Genomic DNA, 17,113 nt, shown 5'->3' on the forward strand with positions numbered 1-17,113 from the left:
TATTTTTTCGACTGTTGCATATAATTTTGAAGCAAGAAATTGATTCAATATAAGATATTGAACAGTAAAAATATATTCAGAAAAATATTCTCAATACCGGGTGCCTCTCATCTCTATAACTTTTTTTATCTTTTCATAAAAAACGAGTTAGTTTTTAGAGCGATTTGGTATATCCGGAAATTCCTTCAATTTTAGATTTATAAATGACACACTCGGTATATTTTGACTTTATTCGATAGAAAATGACACTCTGAATAGAATGATGATGAAAAAGTTCATTAATATAATGAATTAAATCATTAATTTTGAGCCGATGAACGATTTCATTGGCACAATGAATAGTAATTCATTAACTCTATGAACTTTAAGTTCATTAAATCAATGAACAGTGTCCATTAATTTGATGAACACATTCATTGGTACAATGAACAGATTTCATTAATATAACGTACCTAAATCCTTATATTAATGAACCGTATCATTAATACAATGATTTTTTTTTATAAAAAGACAATTTCTTCATTATATTAGCTGTATCCTTAGACTTGATAACGTCTAGACGAATTTGCAACAGGCTTTCCAAGTCGCATCAAGTGGGTCCATTGTTAAATTGTCGAATTTGAGGGCTTGAAGGCAGGTCTCAACATCCTCTTCCGGTTCTAAAAGACGTATATCAAAATAATTAAAATGCCAAATATTAAAAGAACATTCGAATTTACCATAATCAGTTCCATGCCTCGACTTGTTACTATGTTTTTTTTTTCTTTTTGTTTTTTATCTTCTGAAACATATTTGGAAACAGCTGTTTTAATGAATACCCACACCAGAGATCTCACACAGCGGAATTTGATTTGACAACACAGCAAATTAACTACAATACGATAGGACTTTTATTTAAAATATTTAAAATATTGAAGAGAACACTTACCGCTCTAATGAAACTAAAGCCTCACTGAATAACTCAACCACACAGACGTTATTAAAGTGCCAAAGTAACCGATCAAGATGGCCACCATTTAAGTACTAATATTTTTTTCCTGATATTAATAACATATATTAATGAAAATCTTACATTAATTTAATAACCAGATTTTCATTATATTGATGAAATTAGATTTATACTATTAATAAATGAGGCATCGATCTATGATTAACAAATCATTAATATAATGAAAAAAATCATTGTCCCAATGAAAGAACAGTTAATAATCAATGTTCATTAATATTATGAACAATATTTTTTTCAGTGCATTTGTCAACTTTTGACATTTTCGCTTAAAAATCGTATTTTAAATTTCATTCTAAAATGCCATCGCTGTGTTAAAAACACTATCATTTAATCAAGGAGCCTTGGAAAAATAGATTTGATCGTGTAATGTTTTTGTGCTAAGTGCGAGAGACCTTTACCAGGATATGAATTTTATATTTCAACAGGATGGCGGGGCATCTACTAAAAAATGGTTTAGGGACATGAACATCAAGGTCCCCTCATGGCCTTCGCACAGTCCGCGGACCTTAATGTTATCGAGACAGGTGGCATAAAACAAAACAAAAATTGTGCTACGATCCCCAAGAAACCGTTTCCCATTTGACGATGATATTAAGTGAATTATGGCAAAATTTTTACTCTGGCGTATGTCAATCACTAATAAAAACAATGCCAAACAGACATGCAAACAGACATGCAGTTGCAAAAGTTCATGCCGAAGTAACGCCATATTAGAACAGTTAAAAAAACATTTAGTTGTCACGATATTGTGCAATATTTTTGTTTATTTATTGGCCTACGGTTTATTTTAATGTTTATAGCAACTAAACTATTTAAATACTCATTAGAAATGTTAGATTTTAATATATTTTTAATGTATTTCTTAAATGTAAATAATTCAGTTAATGAAAATAAAGGTTTTTAATAAATTTTTGTTTGTTCGAACATTTAGTTGTTAGGGCTCGTATTATGTAACATTCAAACAATTTAATTTTTCAAAATAGAGTCACATGGCTTCTCTTTATGTCCCAGTGGCTGTGGTAATCACTAAATTTGACGGTTAGGCCATTTTTGACAAACGGTCCCATTTTTCCCCCAAAAATTTTAAATATTTTTTTTTCTCAAAAACGGTTAATGTTAGGTATAGAGTGTTTGATATCAAAATTCATAAAATTTTACAGAGAATTTAAGTATGTAATAAAAAATGGCGGTAACCATTTAAAATAAGGAAGTTGCTGTCAAGGCATTTACGGAAGTGCCGCCATATAGAAAATACTTTTATTCGATAGATCTCATTGCGAAACAGTGATGTACAAAAAACATCCGATCTAGATATTGTAGTTCTCTAGAAACTTTTAAGGCACGCTTAGCCTGGGACACCCTGTATACTATACATGGTGAGTTTCCTCTATACGATACACGATGTTCTCTATGGGTATCTCGGAAACTACTGGAGATAGAGAGTCGGTTAAATGGGGAAAGAATTGCAGTTTTGTGGGGTCATAAATATGCGCCTTTCAGATTTTTGAAAAAGTTCATGGCTTACTAGATATTTCGAAAAAAACAAATTTCGGCTATTTTAAAAATTGTCCGTAATTCCATTATAAGCTATTTTAGACAAAAAGTTTTCAGATAAAAGTTGTAGATAATCACATCTTTAATGAGACTGTGTCCTCCGTTTTTTTCTAAAGCCTGTCATTTTTGACATATGACACAAACATATGTTTTTTAAATGTAAACCATAGTTGGCCATGACTTCATAAAAAGCGCCATTTTTTAAGCTTTTTAGTGATGTAAGCTATAATATCTTTTCTTCGAAAAATTACTGAGTTATAGCCAATTCTTATCATTTTTAAACAATTTCACTTAGTTAACGTATCCTCGAAAATGTATGGCCAAGAAAAGTTCAACCAATAGTCCTACACGCTTTTCTTCATTTGAAAAATTCATATTTACAATTTTTGTTTATTTTAATTTACAAAGTTTGGATGTGACAGCTTCACATTTCTGAGAGCAACGGCGATTGAACTTGTTTCCATGACTAACTAATGTTTTGTGACTAACTATGGTTTCCATTTTAAAAAAACCTATGTTTGTGTCATAGGTATGTCAAAAATGACAGGCTTTAGAAAAAAACGGAGGACACAGTCTCATTAAAGATGTGATTATCTACAACTTTTATCTGAAAACTTTTTGTCTAAAATAGCTTATAATGGAATTACGGTCAATTTTTAAAATAGCCGAAATTTGTTTTTTTCGAAATATCTAGTAAGCCATGAACTTTTTCAAAAATCTGAAAGGCGCATATTTATGACCCCACAAAACTGCAATTCTTTCGCCGTTTAACCGACTCTCTATCTCCACTAGTTTCCGAGATACCCATAGAGAACATCGTAGGAAACTCACCCTGTATATGTTTATACATATTGTTCAAAAACTTTACAAAATACTGGACGTTATTAAAATTACATCTAGCTTTAATAATTATTTCTTTTTATATATTTATATATTTTTTCTATAAATATTTTCAGGTAGGTTTACTTGATGTCTCCGTTCCTCCAGATTTTACAGAAGAAACCTCTGGAGACGTGTTAGTCCAGGAAGGAGGAACGGTGAAATTAACATGTCGAGCCCGGGGACATCCAGAACCTCACGTCCAGTGGAGAAGGGAAGACGGTTTGGACATTGTTATCAGAGAGCCATTGGGAGGAACAAAAACTAGAGGTAAGATATAACCTCTTAGAAGACGTATTAGATTTATCCCCTATCGCAAAGTATATTTTTTATATTTCTTTTCATACCTTTACAATGCTCTTTCTTATTTTATAGTAATTTTTTATTAATTATTTGTTTATATTAATAAATATTTATTACGTATTACATCAGGTTACATACACAATTTATTTAGAAAAAAAACTGATCTGATACAAGGAGAAAATTCTAGGGTTTTGAAAGAGGTTTTAAATTATTTCTTTACACTTAGGTTAGGATAAAATCTATTTATCAAATTCCTGACCACTTGGAAATCAAAGTCGTCGCGCTTTTCAACAGCAGTCTCACGTGGTCGTTTCTTTCCAGGGCTGGATATCATTTTATCGAGGTTAGTTTCCAGCCTTTTTTTTTATCTTCTGTGTGAATTTTTTTATTGCCGATACGCTAACTCCGGTATAAAGAGATATCTGCCCAAGTTTACGTTTAAGCGGCAACTTAAGCGAACTTTCTGTAGCTTCTTCGTCGCAAGCCCTATTATGAACACAAGGAAATAAACCAAATGATATTTCATCCACGTTTATTTATATTTATTTTAGTTTAACTAAAATATTTAGGTAAAATGTGTGCTTTTCATTTTAGCCAATATTTAATTTTAATATTCTAATAATTATATTATTATTATTCTACTTGTTTTGAAATGTGAAAAAAAAATGCGTAAGTACTTACTTTATTATAAATATCGTAATTTTAAACCATACAGGGTGTTTAAAATTTTATGTCAAACTTTCTAAATAATAATATAAATATAATATATAATCTTTTATAATTTTTAGCGATTCCATTTAAAAAACGAAGAAAAACTATTTTATATTTTAGAAAGCTTGGCATAGAATTTTGAACATCTTGTATGGTTTCAGATTGTGATATTTATAGCAAAGTAAATATAGACCAACTATATACCGGGTGCGTCTCAAAAGTGGCTCAGCCCTCTAACTTTTTTATTTTTTCAGATAAAAAAAGAGATTTGATATGATAGTATATAACATAAATTAGGATTGAGTGGACGTATTCAATAGTTTATGGTCACTTCCGGTTTCACCGGAAATGACTATAACTTTTGATTTTTTAATGGCAACCTCGGTGTTTTTTTACTTTATTCGATAGAAAATAATACTCTGAATTGAATTACTTATATCCAGGCCCGTTCCTGGGGTATCTGGCGCCTGCGTGCAGCATTTTTTGGTGCGCCCTTTTTATATTTAAATCAATTATATATTTTAATCTTAATCTCAAAAATTTAAAGAATTTATATTCTACGATAAACGAGCAATATATAATTGGAAATGTAAAAAAAACTATTCTAATTAAAGTATAAAAACATTTATTAAATAAAACAAACAAAACCACAAATATTTAGTAACAAAAATAGTACCCTAAACAAAAAAACTGACCCATTTTATATGAAATACATAAAAACAATAAACTAAAATTTGGAAATAATATACATGTACTGATTTCTTTCGAAAATAGACAACTATGAAACTATGATCCCTTCCCGGACACAAAGGGTACATTGTGAGACAGGAAATTGTAGAGAGAAACAAGCCCTATAACATAGGCTACAACATTTTAATGAACAGTGCTTTCCATAAAATGAATAAAATGAAAAATAAATAGATGAGATCAATGTGTTGCCGACAGATTGCCCTAGACTTGTTTATTCGGTGCGGCAAACGCAAAAAAGACGCTAAGCAAACTTTATCCTATGATGGTTTAAGTATTTGTTTATTGGCAAGAAAGCGTATCGGTTTTTTGTTACAAAGTACTGATTGACCCTTTGATTTTGTGCCCCCAAAATATTGCGCCTACGTGCATGCACGCACTGCACGCTCGCCAGGAACGGCCCTGCTTATATCACATGTCCTAAATACTTCTGAATTTGACTAATTTGACAGAGCTTTAAAGGTAATTAAATAAGTGTTACAAACCTTTGTACAACTTTGTTGTCTTTCTGTTAGTTATTATCCTGAAGAGTGTTATTGCGTATTATTATAGCAGTTCTCTACAATTATTGTATCAGAAACAAATTTAGATAGAACTTGTTTTGGAGTAATTGCCAAAAGACGTGGGGCATGTTTTATCAGTGGAGAAGTTCTCCAAGATATCGATCCGCTAATGAAATATCCTTGTCTGTTTAAACTTAAGTGTAACTTTGCAAGTACGTGATATTACACAATAATTTCTAAAAGAATACCTACATGTTATGCCCAAGAGCAACTAACTAAAGTACCAAAAATGAGTTTTTAAAGTTCACATTTGAACTAATCAATATTATAGTTAAATAATATTAATTATCTTATTGACCGTTACTAATAAGAACTTGATGCTCTTTTTCGATCATACAGTACAAATTATGCTTAAAGTACAGGGTGGGTCAAATTCGACGCTTTTAAATGGAAACACCCTTTTTTATAGGAGATAGACAAAAACTAATATCGGTGTCTGGAGCTCAAATGTGGTGTCTTTCATCAAAAACATGATGGTGAAAACCGCACATCAATATCTGTTACCGTTTCGGAGTTACGGGGTGTTTTTCAAAAATATGAACTTTTAACAAATCGCTGTAACTTTTTTGCTATGGAAAATTTTGTATATCTGTGAAAACATTTCCAAAGCACCTTTTAACGTAGAATTTAATGGTTCAAGTATAATTTTTTCAAAATTAACAATTTAAGAGGTATTAACAGAAAAATTGATTTTTTATTTGGGACACCCTCTAAAGTTTTAATTAACTGAAAAGAATTTAAAATTACCTTTCCAAAAATATAGCACACTTAGATATTTTGTTATAATCTCCTTCCAAAATACAGAATATTTAAACGTTCGCCACTTTTAACTAGTAGGCTTTGGACCCCTTATTGATGATATGCCCTTAATGGAACTCGAAAACATATTTTTCCAGCAAGACGACGCACCGCCTCTGAACGCTGAAGTTATCAGCAAATTTTTGCAGCCAATTTCAAGAATAATTGACTAGCTAACCAAGATCCCAGCCGTTGGCCGTCGAGGCCGCCTGACTTAGTGCCCATGGATCTAATCCTATGGATAAGTATATTTGAATAGCTAACCAAGATTTTTTCTATTCTTTGTTTATTCTCTATTTATTTTTTGTTTAGCATTTTATGTTTATTATATATAATAATAATAATAGCTCCCGTATATAGCGTTTAACGCCTTGGGAGTAGCAAGGTACAGCTTGCCATGCTAGAGCCGTTCGGTATACAAGGAAGGTAATATGGCTAGCACTACGCTTCAACCGCCTATTATTACCTCAGGATTGTGAATCCCAAGTACTCGTTTAAGGCTGAGTCGACCTAAGTACCCGGACTATTTTTATTTTAATAAAAATAGTCGGCTGATGAAATGCCGGGTGTGGGATTCGAACCCACTACCTTGAGATTGGTAGACGAGAGCCTATACCTCTACGCCACCGGGCACCTATTTTTTTTTCATATTTATTAAAATAAAAAATGTTCTATGTTTATAATTAAAAAAAATATTTTATGTCCGTATAAATACTGACAATCATCAAGTTTTCATAGATTCGAAATATATACTCAGTGTTAGTAATACCGTCGAAGATACAACATAATTACATTTTTAAAAATAAACCAAAATCATTTTCGAGTACGCTGTTATTAATAAAATTAAATGTGCTTTTTAATAAATTACTTCGAGAAATACAAAAATTCAAACGCTCGTTTCCATCTGTTACTTTTCATCATTTTGTAATTTCTATAATTGATTAATTAAATTTTCCCTTCCAACAATAATGTCGAAGGCGTATTCATTATATACAGTATTAATTAATTTGTTTGTTTACTTTGAACACAGCTTTGAACCAAAGAAAAACATATTTTTTTGTTATAAGAACATTCAAAAAACGTCTGTTTTTATTGTTATAATATCTGATTGCAAAAAAGTTCCGCTCTAGGGTATTTCAATTTTAATTTCATTTTTAGAACGTTTGTATATACAATTCGCGTTTTAAGCTCCTATTCCAAAAGTTTTTATGTATATTTTAGTGTATAATGAGTCATTTCATCAAAGAAAATATTGGTTTTGATGTAATCAGATGCAAAAAAAAACGTAACGCAGAAAATTTAAAGAGTTACATTTTTTATTTTTAGCCCTATTTTTATGAATTTTTTAGCAAGCTGTATATAATTATATCACCTTTTATTCGTAAACTCAGTTTTTTATAAAATGTAGTATTTGGCATATTAAAACACCCTGTGCAATAATTTCGTGTGTAAATTTTTCTAAAATATAATTTTACGGTCAGAACCATGTTTTCTGAGCATTTTGTTCTTTGGATCATGTTAATACATGCCTTGGTTAATTTTTATGAGCGAAATGAGCTTGCCACCAACAATTTGCAATTTTTTCAATAATCATTTCTTTTTGAAGTTATGTTTTAATATAACTAGGGGGCTTTGGTGATTATGTGAACCAGGCGGATGAAACTGCCATTTGAATTTTGGAAACACGGCGGAGTTTCTGCCAGTAGAGGGATAGATGGCGCTGCGTAGAAATTTCATCTAAAGTCCCTAGATATTCATCTAGGGACTTTAATTTCATCATGATTTTATCAAGTCATCCACAGAGTATAGTTTAATTAACAGTTCGTTTGATTCTCTGTGGAGTAATTGGAGTAGTTGGAGTAGTTGAAAAATATAAATATTTATATAAAATGCTGATAATTTAACAGTGATGTGCTTTGTTACCCTATGAATAAACATTGATATGAAGTTGCTTTCGCCAGAAACAATTATAATTAAATAATTTAATAAAAATTTAATTTCTACGTGACCCGGATCAGTTAGATCTGTAAAATAAATTGAAAAATAAACGTCATTCCATATTTGGCAATGTCTGTCAGTTTCTGTGAAGTGGAAGCGAATTGTGATTTGTTTTTATGGGAATATTTTATGGATTTTTGCGAATTTAGAGTATTTTGGACGATAGGATTGTGAAATTTAAGAGCCAAGTAGTTTAATATATAAGATTAATTAATCCCTGTGATAATTTTTATGAAATTTCTCATAATCAAAACAAATTCTTTCAACAAAATGGCTGTCTCAGAAATTTGGAAGATCATTAATTTTAAAGTTTTATTTAAGTGTATTTATATCGAATCAAGAATTTGTATAACATTAAAAGCTTAATTTTAAAGGTTGTGCAGTAATTTATGTAAGTGTACGCTTTTAGATAAATATTAAATATACAAATTTGCAAAGAAAGTTCCGCTCTAGGGTATTTCAATTTTAATTTCATTTTAGAACGTTTGTATATACAATTCGCGTTTTAAGCTCCTATCCCAAAAGTTTTTATGTATATTTTAGTGTATAATGAGTCATTTCATCAAAGAAAATATTGGTTTTGATGTAATCAGATGCAAAAAAACGTAACGCAGAAAATTTAAAGTGTTACATTTTTTATTTTTAGCCCTATTTTATGAATTTTAGCAAGCTGTATATAATTATATCACCTTTTATTCGTAAACTCAGTTTTTTATAAAATGTAGTATTTGGCATATTAAAACACCCCTGTGCAATAATTTCGTGTGTAAATTTTTCTAAAATATAATTTTACGGTCAGAACCATGTTTTCTGAGCATTTTGTTCTTTGGATCATGTTAATTCATGCCTTGGTTAATTTTTATGAGCGAAATGAGCTTGCCACCAACAATTTGCAATTTTTCAATAATCATTTCTTTTTGAAGTTATGTTTTAATATAACTAGGCGGCTTTGGTGATTATGTGAACTATATACTACTATGAACTGCGCATCATGTTCGTTCGAACATAACGCAATATGATACCTATGTGATATATGCAGCCCCAATGGCAGTATGAACCAGGGGCGTAGATAGGTGTCTGCTATGGGGTGGTACTATGATTAAGTCGCAAAAAATCACCGTCGGAATTTTTTGTCGAATTAAAACGACGGCGATTTTTTTCTTCTAAAAAATATATAAAAACATAACACAAAAATTAAAATATAGATTTGTAAATAACATAAACAAAAATGAAACAACGACGTTTATTAGTTAATTTTCTATAAACTATAAATAAAAAACTCTAAACTATCAAAAAAAACTATAAAAACTATAAACTATAAATAAAACTACAAAACAAAATCAAGTTTTCTAGTACGCTGTTTGGAAAACCTATCAATAACAGCATCAACATTTATTTCAATATCTTTATGGATATTGATTAGAGTTAACCCCACTAATCTGTCCTGGCCAATAAGAACACTCTGTATGCTTTTAATTAGGTCGAACATATTATAAACGATAAATCAACATAATTAAAAGCATACAAAGTGTTCTTATATGTCGGATATTAATTAAAAAGATCCTTTCATAGTCACTGACTATTTCAATTCTCGTATCTCGTCAAGCGTCAGGGGGGTACTGTCCCCAGTACCCCCCTTATCTACGCCCTTGGTATGAACGGACGTCTCAGGCAGTTAGAGCAGCCAAGAGAGGCGGTACAAAGTTTTTTTCTGTTTGTATACTTGAGTATTACAGATGTTTTCTTTAATATCGTTAGTTCTGTTATCGTTATTAATTTTTATTAAAACTCGGACTGTATCGTTAGTCTTTAACGTTTTATCTTTAAATTCAGTATAGAGTATCCAATGCAGGTTTAATATGACGTTACGACAATAGTCACCAAAACCATATCGTCATATTAAAAAATTATATGAAAAAGTGAATGAATTGATCGTTATCAGTTCATTTCGCTCTTAAAAATTAACCAAAGCATGTATTGACATGAATCAAACAACATGCTCAGTAGTCATGGTTCTAACCGTAAAATTATATTTTAGAAAAATTTACAGACGAAATTATCGCACAGGGTGTTTTAAAGTTAGGGTAATAAAACAACCCCTCGATTAACCCTGTATAATTTGCCATATTATAATAATAAATAATAAGTAATTTTCAAAATTTAAGTATAACGTCCCAAGTAGCATTTGGACGTTATCTAACGTCGGGTATACGTCGCGTTTAATAAACCCGACGTCGGGTACCAACGTCGGTTCGACGCCTGACGACCTTTATTTGCACCTAAATGGGGAATACAGATTCGGGTCGCCTCGACGTCGGTATCTGACCTAATAGGGAATGTAATTCTACGAATTACCAACGTCATATTACGTTGGATTTTAGTTACTTAAAATTCGTCGCTAAGCACTTACGTTACGTTTGGTGTCATATTCGCTACCAAGTATACATAAAAACCTAACCAAACTACCTAATTACAAATGGATTCATAATCACTCCTCGAATATAACTATAAGTGCCTATCTAATTTCATATTATAATAATTCTGAATCATTAATCCAGACATCAGTTTTGTCAACGGAAGTCACTTTCTTGATATATCTGATTAAAATACTCCGGAAAACAACGAGCGCCTTCAAAATTAGGTAGATTTATGAAATAAAAATATCTATAAGTAACTCGCAAAATATTTGTTTAATTTTCTAGCTGGTTTAATCATAAAACTGTACTGTGGTTCCCCCCCAAACTCAACCTTATCAATATTATTCTACTAGAAATCGAAATGTGAATATACATTTTAAAAACAAAAAACGATTTTAAAATGGCTGACAATCAGATACGTGTTAAGAATGGCGGATTTCTGTGTCCGACTTAATATGAACTACCAATATACCAATTCCGACCGGGTCTCCAACATTAGTCGTCTCACACGACCGAAGTCATCAAACCGGACGACCGGCAATCATATTATAACGTATATAATTCCAACGTACGCCACGTAACCTTACTTTGCGTATCAGTGATTTGTAGATTTGTGCAACTATATTTTAGTTTTTGTTTTCTCCTTAAAAAAAATGGGCAACCACTTTTTAAGCCTAACCTCACATGTCGGAGGAGGATGGGGTCTGCTGTTTTCCTAAGCTAAAAATGAAATTAAGATGCACCAGTGTAATGCAGCATCTCTTCCGGATAAAAAGCATTTACGGGTGGAGGCAAGACATCACTACTACTATTATTAGTTTGAAAAGCCTCGACCTCTTTCTGTAAAATGTAGATGAATGTCTAAATGCCTTTTTAGTGTTTTTAGTCATAATAAAAAAATTAAGTTTGTTTGCAAAAACTTTTTATTAGGTTATGTTCATGATGTTCATTAGGTCGCAAATGCTACTTAATGGGTTGTATTTACGGACGTAAATAGAGATACGTAAATTAGGTTATAAATATGAACATAAAATACAACAAAATATAATTGGACGTTACTTTAGAGATTATCAGTGAGACGTATCCTATTCGGACAACGGGTAGACGTCGGGCTAGTTCAAGTATATGTACGTCGTGCAAGCCAACGTGGGAACGACGTTGGGAAATTAATAAAAATGGTACGTTGTTATTTTGTACGTCGACAGATCGTTGGATTTACCGACTTGGGCCCAACGACGTCGCTTTTAATAGGAAAGCGACGTCACAGGTCGTATCACCAGCACCCGACCTAAATTTGCTCAAAGTCTGACGTCGCTTCAGGTCAGATTTAGTTCGAAGTCAGATAGATGTTACTTGGGGTTCTATTTTAAAATAAAACCATTACACTCGCTAGCAAATGTCAAATATATTAAAATTCCAACCTTTTTTATTAAATATTATATCACCTTGTTATATTATTTCAAGCATATTCTAAGCTGAATTAACCCTTCCAACCCTCATACAGCTCCTCTGGGTATTATAAATAGCTATAAACTAATTTACGACTAACGCACACTTTTATGTAGTTAGGTGATTTCTTATTAAACAATTCTGGTTTGTCAATCTATTTTAATACGCGCACATTAAAAAGCAAATTAGGTAATCTAATAAACGAATCCAATGTTTTTTTATTACCTGAATAAAATTTGTGGAATTTATTATTTAGATATATCAAGATAGAATGTGAAATTCAGTAATGGTAAATTATTCTAGTAACCGTACATTGTGTAATATTGCTATTGATTTTGTGGCTTCGCTTTCTGCTAATTAATATTAAGACAAGATAAACATAAACTTATTAATTAAATTACTAATTTTCTCATAACTCTTAAATGAAGGTACATACTAAAATCACACAATAATTACTAATAAACAACATCAACTCCTACTTGATGTCCATAGCTCAGAAATTATCTTGATATACTCCTCAAAATAGTTCGGCATCAAAAACTTCTTTAACTTAATACTGTATAAGGTCGACAGAAGGTAATGTTATTTGTTTGTTTCAGAAAAAAATATATTAACTGCATATTTGTTACATATATTATAGATAAAAATGTATTTACATTCACACAGAGTGCAATTTTATAATTAGGAATTTCTTTACAATAAACACTGTAACATAGATTTCTAATACACATCGGTTGATTGGAAGGGAGGGGAATTAATATGACGTAATTTTTGACTCACCGCACCTCTTAGGGCACAAACATAGTGAGGTATCTAGATGCAATGCTCGCCAAGATGCTGGCCGCGCTGCTCGCCAGGATTTTTGTTGTTTGTATATTTTTTTGTGCTTTTGTTTGTTTTGACTCTCAGAAGACAGTTTGTTTTGTGAGTGCTTGTCGATGAAGCTGTAGTGGCTTTTTGCACAATAAAGCGTTTCTTGTTGTTGTCGTTGTTGTTGTTGTTGTTGTTGTTGTTGTTGTTGTTGTTGTTGTTGTTGTTGTTGTTGTTGTTGTTGTTGTTGTTGTTGTTGTTGTTGTTGTTGTTGTTGTTGTTTGTATTTTATGAAGTAATTATATTACACGTACACACTACATGACATTGTTAAAATAACCATTGTAGAGTTTAAATTTAAATGCACAAAATAAAAGGACTTAGCCGACTTAGCCGTCTATCCTAAATATTTTTTATAAGTCAGATAAAAAGGGATAGACAAATTCAAATTTGTGTCCTTCGGTTTTTCCTTAAAGACGACCATTTCAAATTTTTTGCAGTATTTACGACGACAAAATATATATAAACCTCAAATCCTAGCGTAACATAAAACCCGAAAATCAAATTTAATACCATTTTGCCGCGATAAACTGCAAACCGCCTCCACTCAGAAATGATAAAATCCCCAAACACATGTAAATAAGGATGACCGTCCTTACAGCTGAAAAGAGCTCGTCATCTACCCTTTTCACGTTTCTGATAAGGGCCATATAGCTATCGGGCGCTCCGCCATTGATCTCCGAACCAATATACTTAGCTTTTCAATGCGAGGGGCGCAATAAAAGTATTGTAAGATTCGAAAACGATCGCTGGCATTCCCCGAGGTGCTGTTTCCACCGGCTATAATAACACGAAGATCGGTTCATATGAACAAATGTGGCCAGCCACCGCCATGATATTTGCCAATTGCTTAAATATTTCACATCGCGTTTTACTTTTGCAAAGATCGTCACATGAGTTTTTGTTCGGGTTATTGTAATAGACCGATGACTCGCGGAGATTTTTATTTTAGCCGGAGATTGTACTTCCTGAATACTTATACGAACAAAAAAGCATAAATATGATTATAAATTATATCTTTTTTTAACAAATTTGCTTGTCATGTAGAAAAGTGGAGTGGTCTAGGCACGCACACTTATAAAAACATTAAAGAAACACCCTTAGGTACTCATGCAACGAGAAAAAAGAGGTGGTCATTATACATACATACATACATACAGCCGTTACTCGCTGACGAGTATTCGACACACATAAAGAAAATGGTCACGCAAGGCGTTTTCTTTCATGAGCTTTTCTGTGACTGAAAAGCCCGATACGTGATGTTATCTGCCTACCGCACTCCGGACATTCAAAAATCTCATTGCTTTGTTGCCTCTCTACTTTTTGGTTGCCGCTGTTAACTGAGTTTACAACCCTTCTCCATTGAGTTCTATTGTGAGCTGCTTTTTCCCACTCATTCTGCATGTTAATTCCCTTTAAATTTTCGTGGAAAATGTCCTTGTATCTTTTCAGTTGTCCACCCGGCCTCCTCTTACCGTCCACAAGCTCACCGTAAAGCAGAGATTTTGGTATGCGGTTTTCTTGCATTCTGCATACGTGACCAGCCCATCTTAAGCGGGATTTTGTGACCATGACTTCAATACTCTCGCAGTTAGATTTTTCAAGGACCGATACGTTTGAGACATGATGGAACCACCGGACTCTTAAGAGTTGTCTAAGGTGTCTCTGTTGCAACTTGTTCAATGCGTTCATGTGTCGGCGGTAAGGCACCCAGGTTTCGCTCCCATATATCATGGTGGGGATTATAATTGCTCGGTATACTGCAAGTTTTGTTTTTGTACTCAAGTCATGATTGTAGAAAACCCTGTCTTTTAATTTCCAGAATGCCCTTGAGGCGCTACTAATCCTGTGCTGAATTTCAGAGTCAATATTGGCCTTTTCCGAAATCAAACTGCCAAGGTAATTGAATTCCGCCACATATTCCAATAGTTCTTCTCCGATTTTTATAGCATTGTTGTGATCTTCCGGGTGAGTGCACATGATTTTAGTTTTGTCGATGTTTAGCTTAAGGCTCAAAGCCTCGTATGCCCAGGTATATGTGTTCAACATTTCTTGTAATTGTTGTACCGTGTTTGCAACTAGAGTGCAGTCGTCAGCGTATTGAAGTTCTGTGATAAATTTTGTACGTGTTTTTGCCCTGAGTCTTTTTATGTTGAACAGACCGCCGTCATATCGGTATATGCCCAATCCTCTCTCCTGCAGTTTGCTGTCCACTATAATGGAGAGCGCTGCCATGAATATGTTGAATAGGAGAGGCGCTAAGACCTGCCTAACTCCTGTATTTGTTAGGAATGGGTCGCTCAGTGATCTATGATGTGACACTCTTGACTTGTTGTTGTTATGGAGGCTTTTACACAGTGTAAGAAATTTGTTGGGTACTTCGAACTTTTTCATAATTGCCCAAAGCGCATCTCTGTTCACAGAGTCGAAGGCTTTTGTTAGATCGATGAATGCAACATAAAGTTTAGACTGCTGCTCTATTGCTTTTTCCTGTAGTTGACGGATGGAAAATATGGAATCGACGGTGCCGCGGTTGGTACGAAAACCCGTTTGCGATTCTGGAAGGATTTTTTCTATATATGGGTGCAGGCGGTTTGACATTATTTTTGCAAGAATTTTTCCGCCGATAGCCAATAGCGAAATTCCACGGTAATTTCCGCAATCTGATGCACTTCCTGTGTTCTTAAATTATTCAGTATATTCGCGTTGCGAAAGTCCTGAGGTACCTCTCCGCTTTCCCATACGACATCGAAGAGAGCCTTAAGATGACCAATAAGTTCTTTACTTGCACACTTATAGATTTCCGCCGGAATCGCGTCACAGCCAGCTGATTTGTTGTTTTTAAGCTGTTTTATGGAGGTCTTTATTTCCTGTTCTGTTATTGGGATGTCTAATACATCGAGGCTGTTATACTGAGGTATTGTGTTTAATGCTTCCATATTGGGGTTGTTTTCTTGGTTAAGGATATGGCTGTAATGTTCTTTCCAGCGATTTCTAATTTGTTCTTCCTCTTTTAGAAGTTCGCCATTTTGAGCCATGATTGGGCAGCTTACCTTCTTAGTTGGGCCTTAGGTGGTCATTATACAACTACATTTACAGTCTGAAAGGTGTCACTAAATGTCTGCAACCAGAAAAACATTGAGCACAATTCAAAATGCAAAAATTCTTTATGCAATTATACAGACCGACCACCGTAGTAGTAACATAGGCAGAACCGGACGAATTAGCGTATACCCGTCCGCCGGATAAAAAGCAGGCGAAAAAATGCGATAAAATAAAAATAGGTCGATATGTGATAAGAATGTTTCAGAATTTGTATTTATTCGTGTTTTAATAGCCAAAACGAATACGTAGATTCTCGCGACAGTTCTCGTGTAAAATTTATTTTTTAAGTAAAATAATGGAGGTTTATGAAGTTCGTGAGAAAATTCAAATTGTAAAATGGTATTTCCAAAATAGGTCTTATCGGGATATACAAACAATTTTTCCACAAACTTTTGTAAACAGGCCAATTCCAACTTTATCTACTATATTAAGAGTTATTAATAATTTTGAAACACATGGGTGCGTGTCCCCACAAAAACACAAAAAGTCTGATGTGTTGATTAATGAAGAACAGGAGTTAAAGCAAGTGTACGTTTGTGCTACCGCGGATCAAAATCCCACGTTTTCAAGTAATCAAATTGCTGAGGTGGTTGCCCTGCACAATGCCCGTATTGTTCAAGGATTTTTGAACAATACTTTTCCGAACCGTTTAATTAGTGGATATGGAACTATTTTGTGGCCCGCTAGATCACCGGATCTTTCTCCCAATG

The 17,113-nt window shown here is 33.0% G+C and overlaps 1 protein-coding gene across 1 annotated transcript in view; it reads left to right on the top strand.

Annotated features, from left to right (window-relative positions):
- The window catches only part of LOC115876415 (lachesin-like), a 234,423-nt gene that overhangs the window by 155,476 nt on the left and 61,834 nt on the right, over positions 1-17,113 (top strand). Inside the window, exon 4 of the mRNA XM_030892194.1 lies at positions 3,520-3,712. Within this exon, the coding sequence (XP_030748054.1) occupies positions 3,520-3,712 (193 nt within the window). The remainder of the gene's footprint in view (positions 1-3,519; positions 3,713-17,113) is intronic.

This window comes from Sitophilus oryzae, unplaced genomic scaffold (genome assembly GCF_002938485.1).
Source record: "Sitophilus oryzae breed Bouriz unplaced genomic scaffold, Soryzae_2.0 scaffold_1436_pilon_pilon, whole genome shotgun sequence".
Taxonomy (NCBI): domain Eukaryota; kingdom Metazoa; phylum Arthropoda; class Insecta; order Coleoptera; family Curculionidae; genus Sitophilus; species Sitophilus oryzae.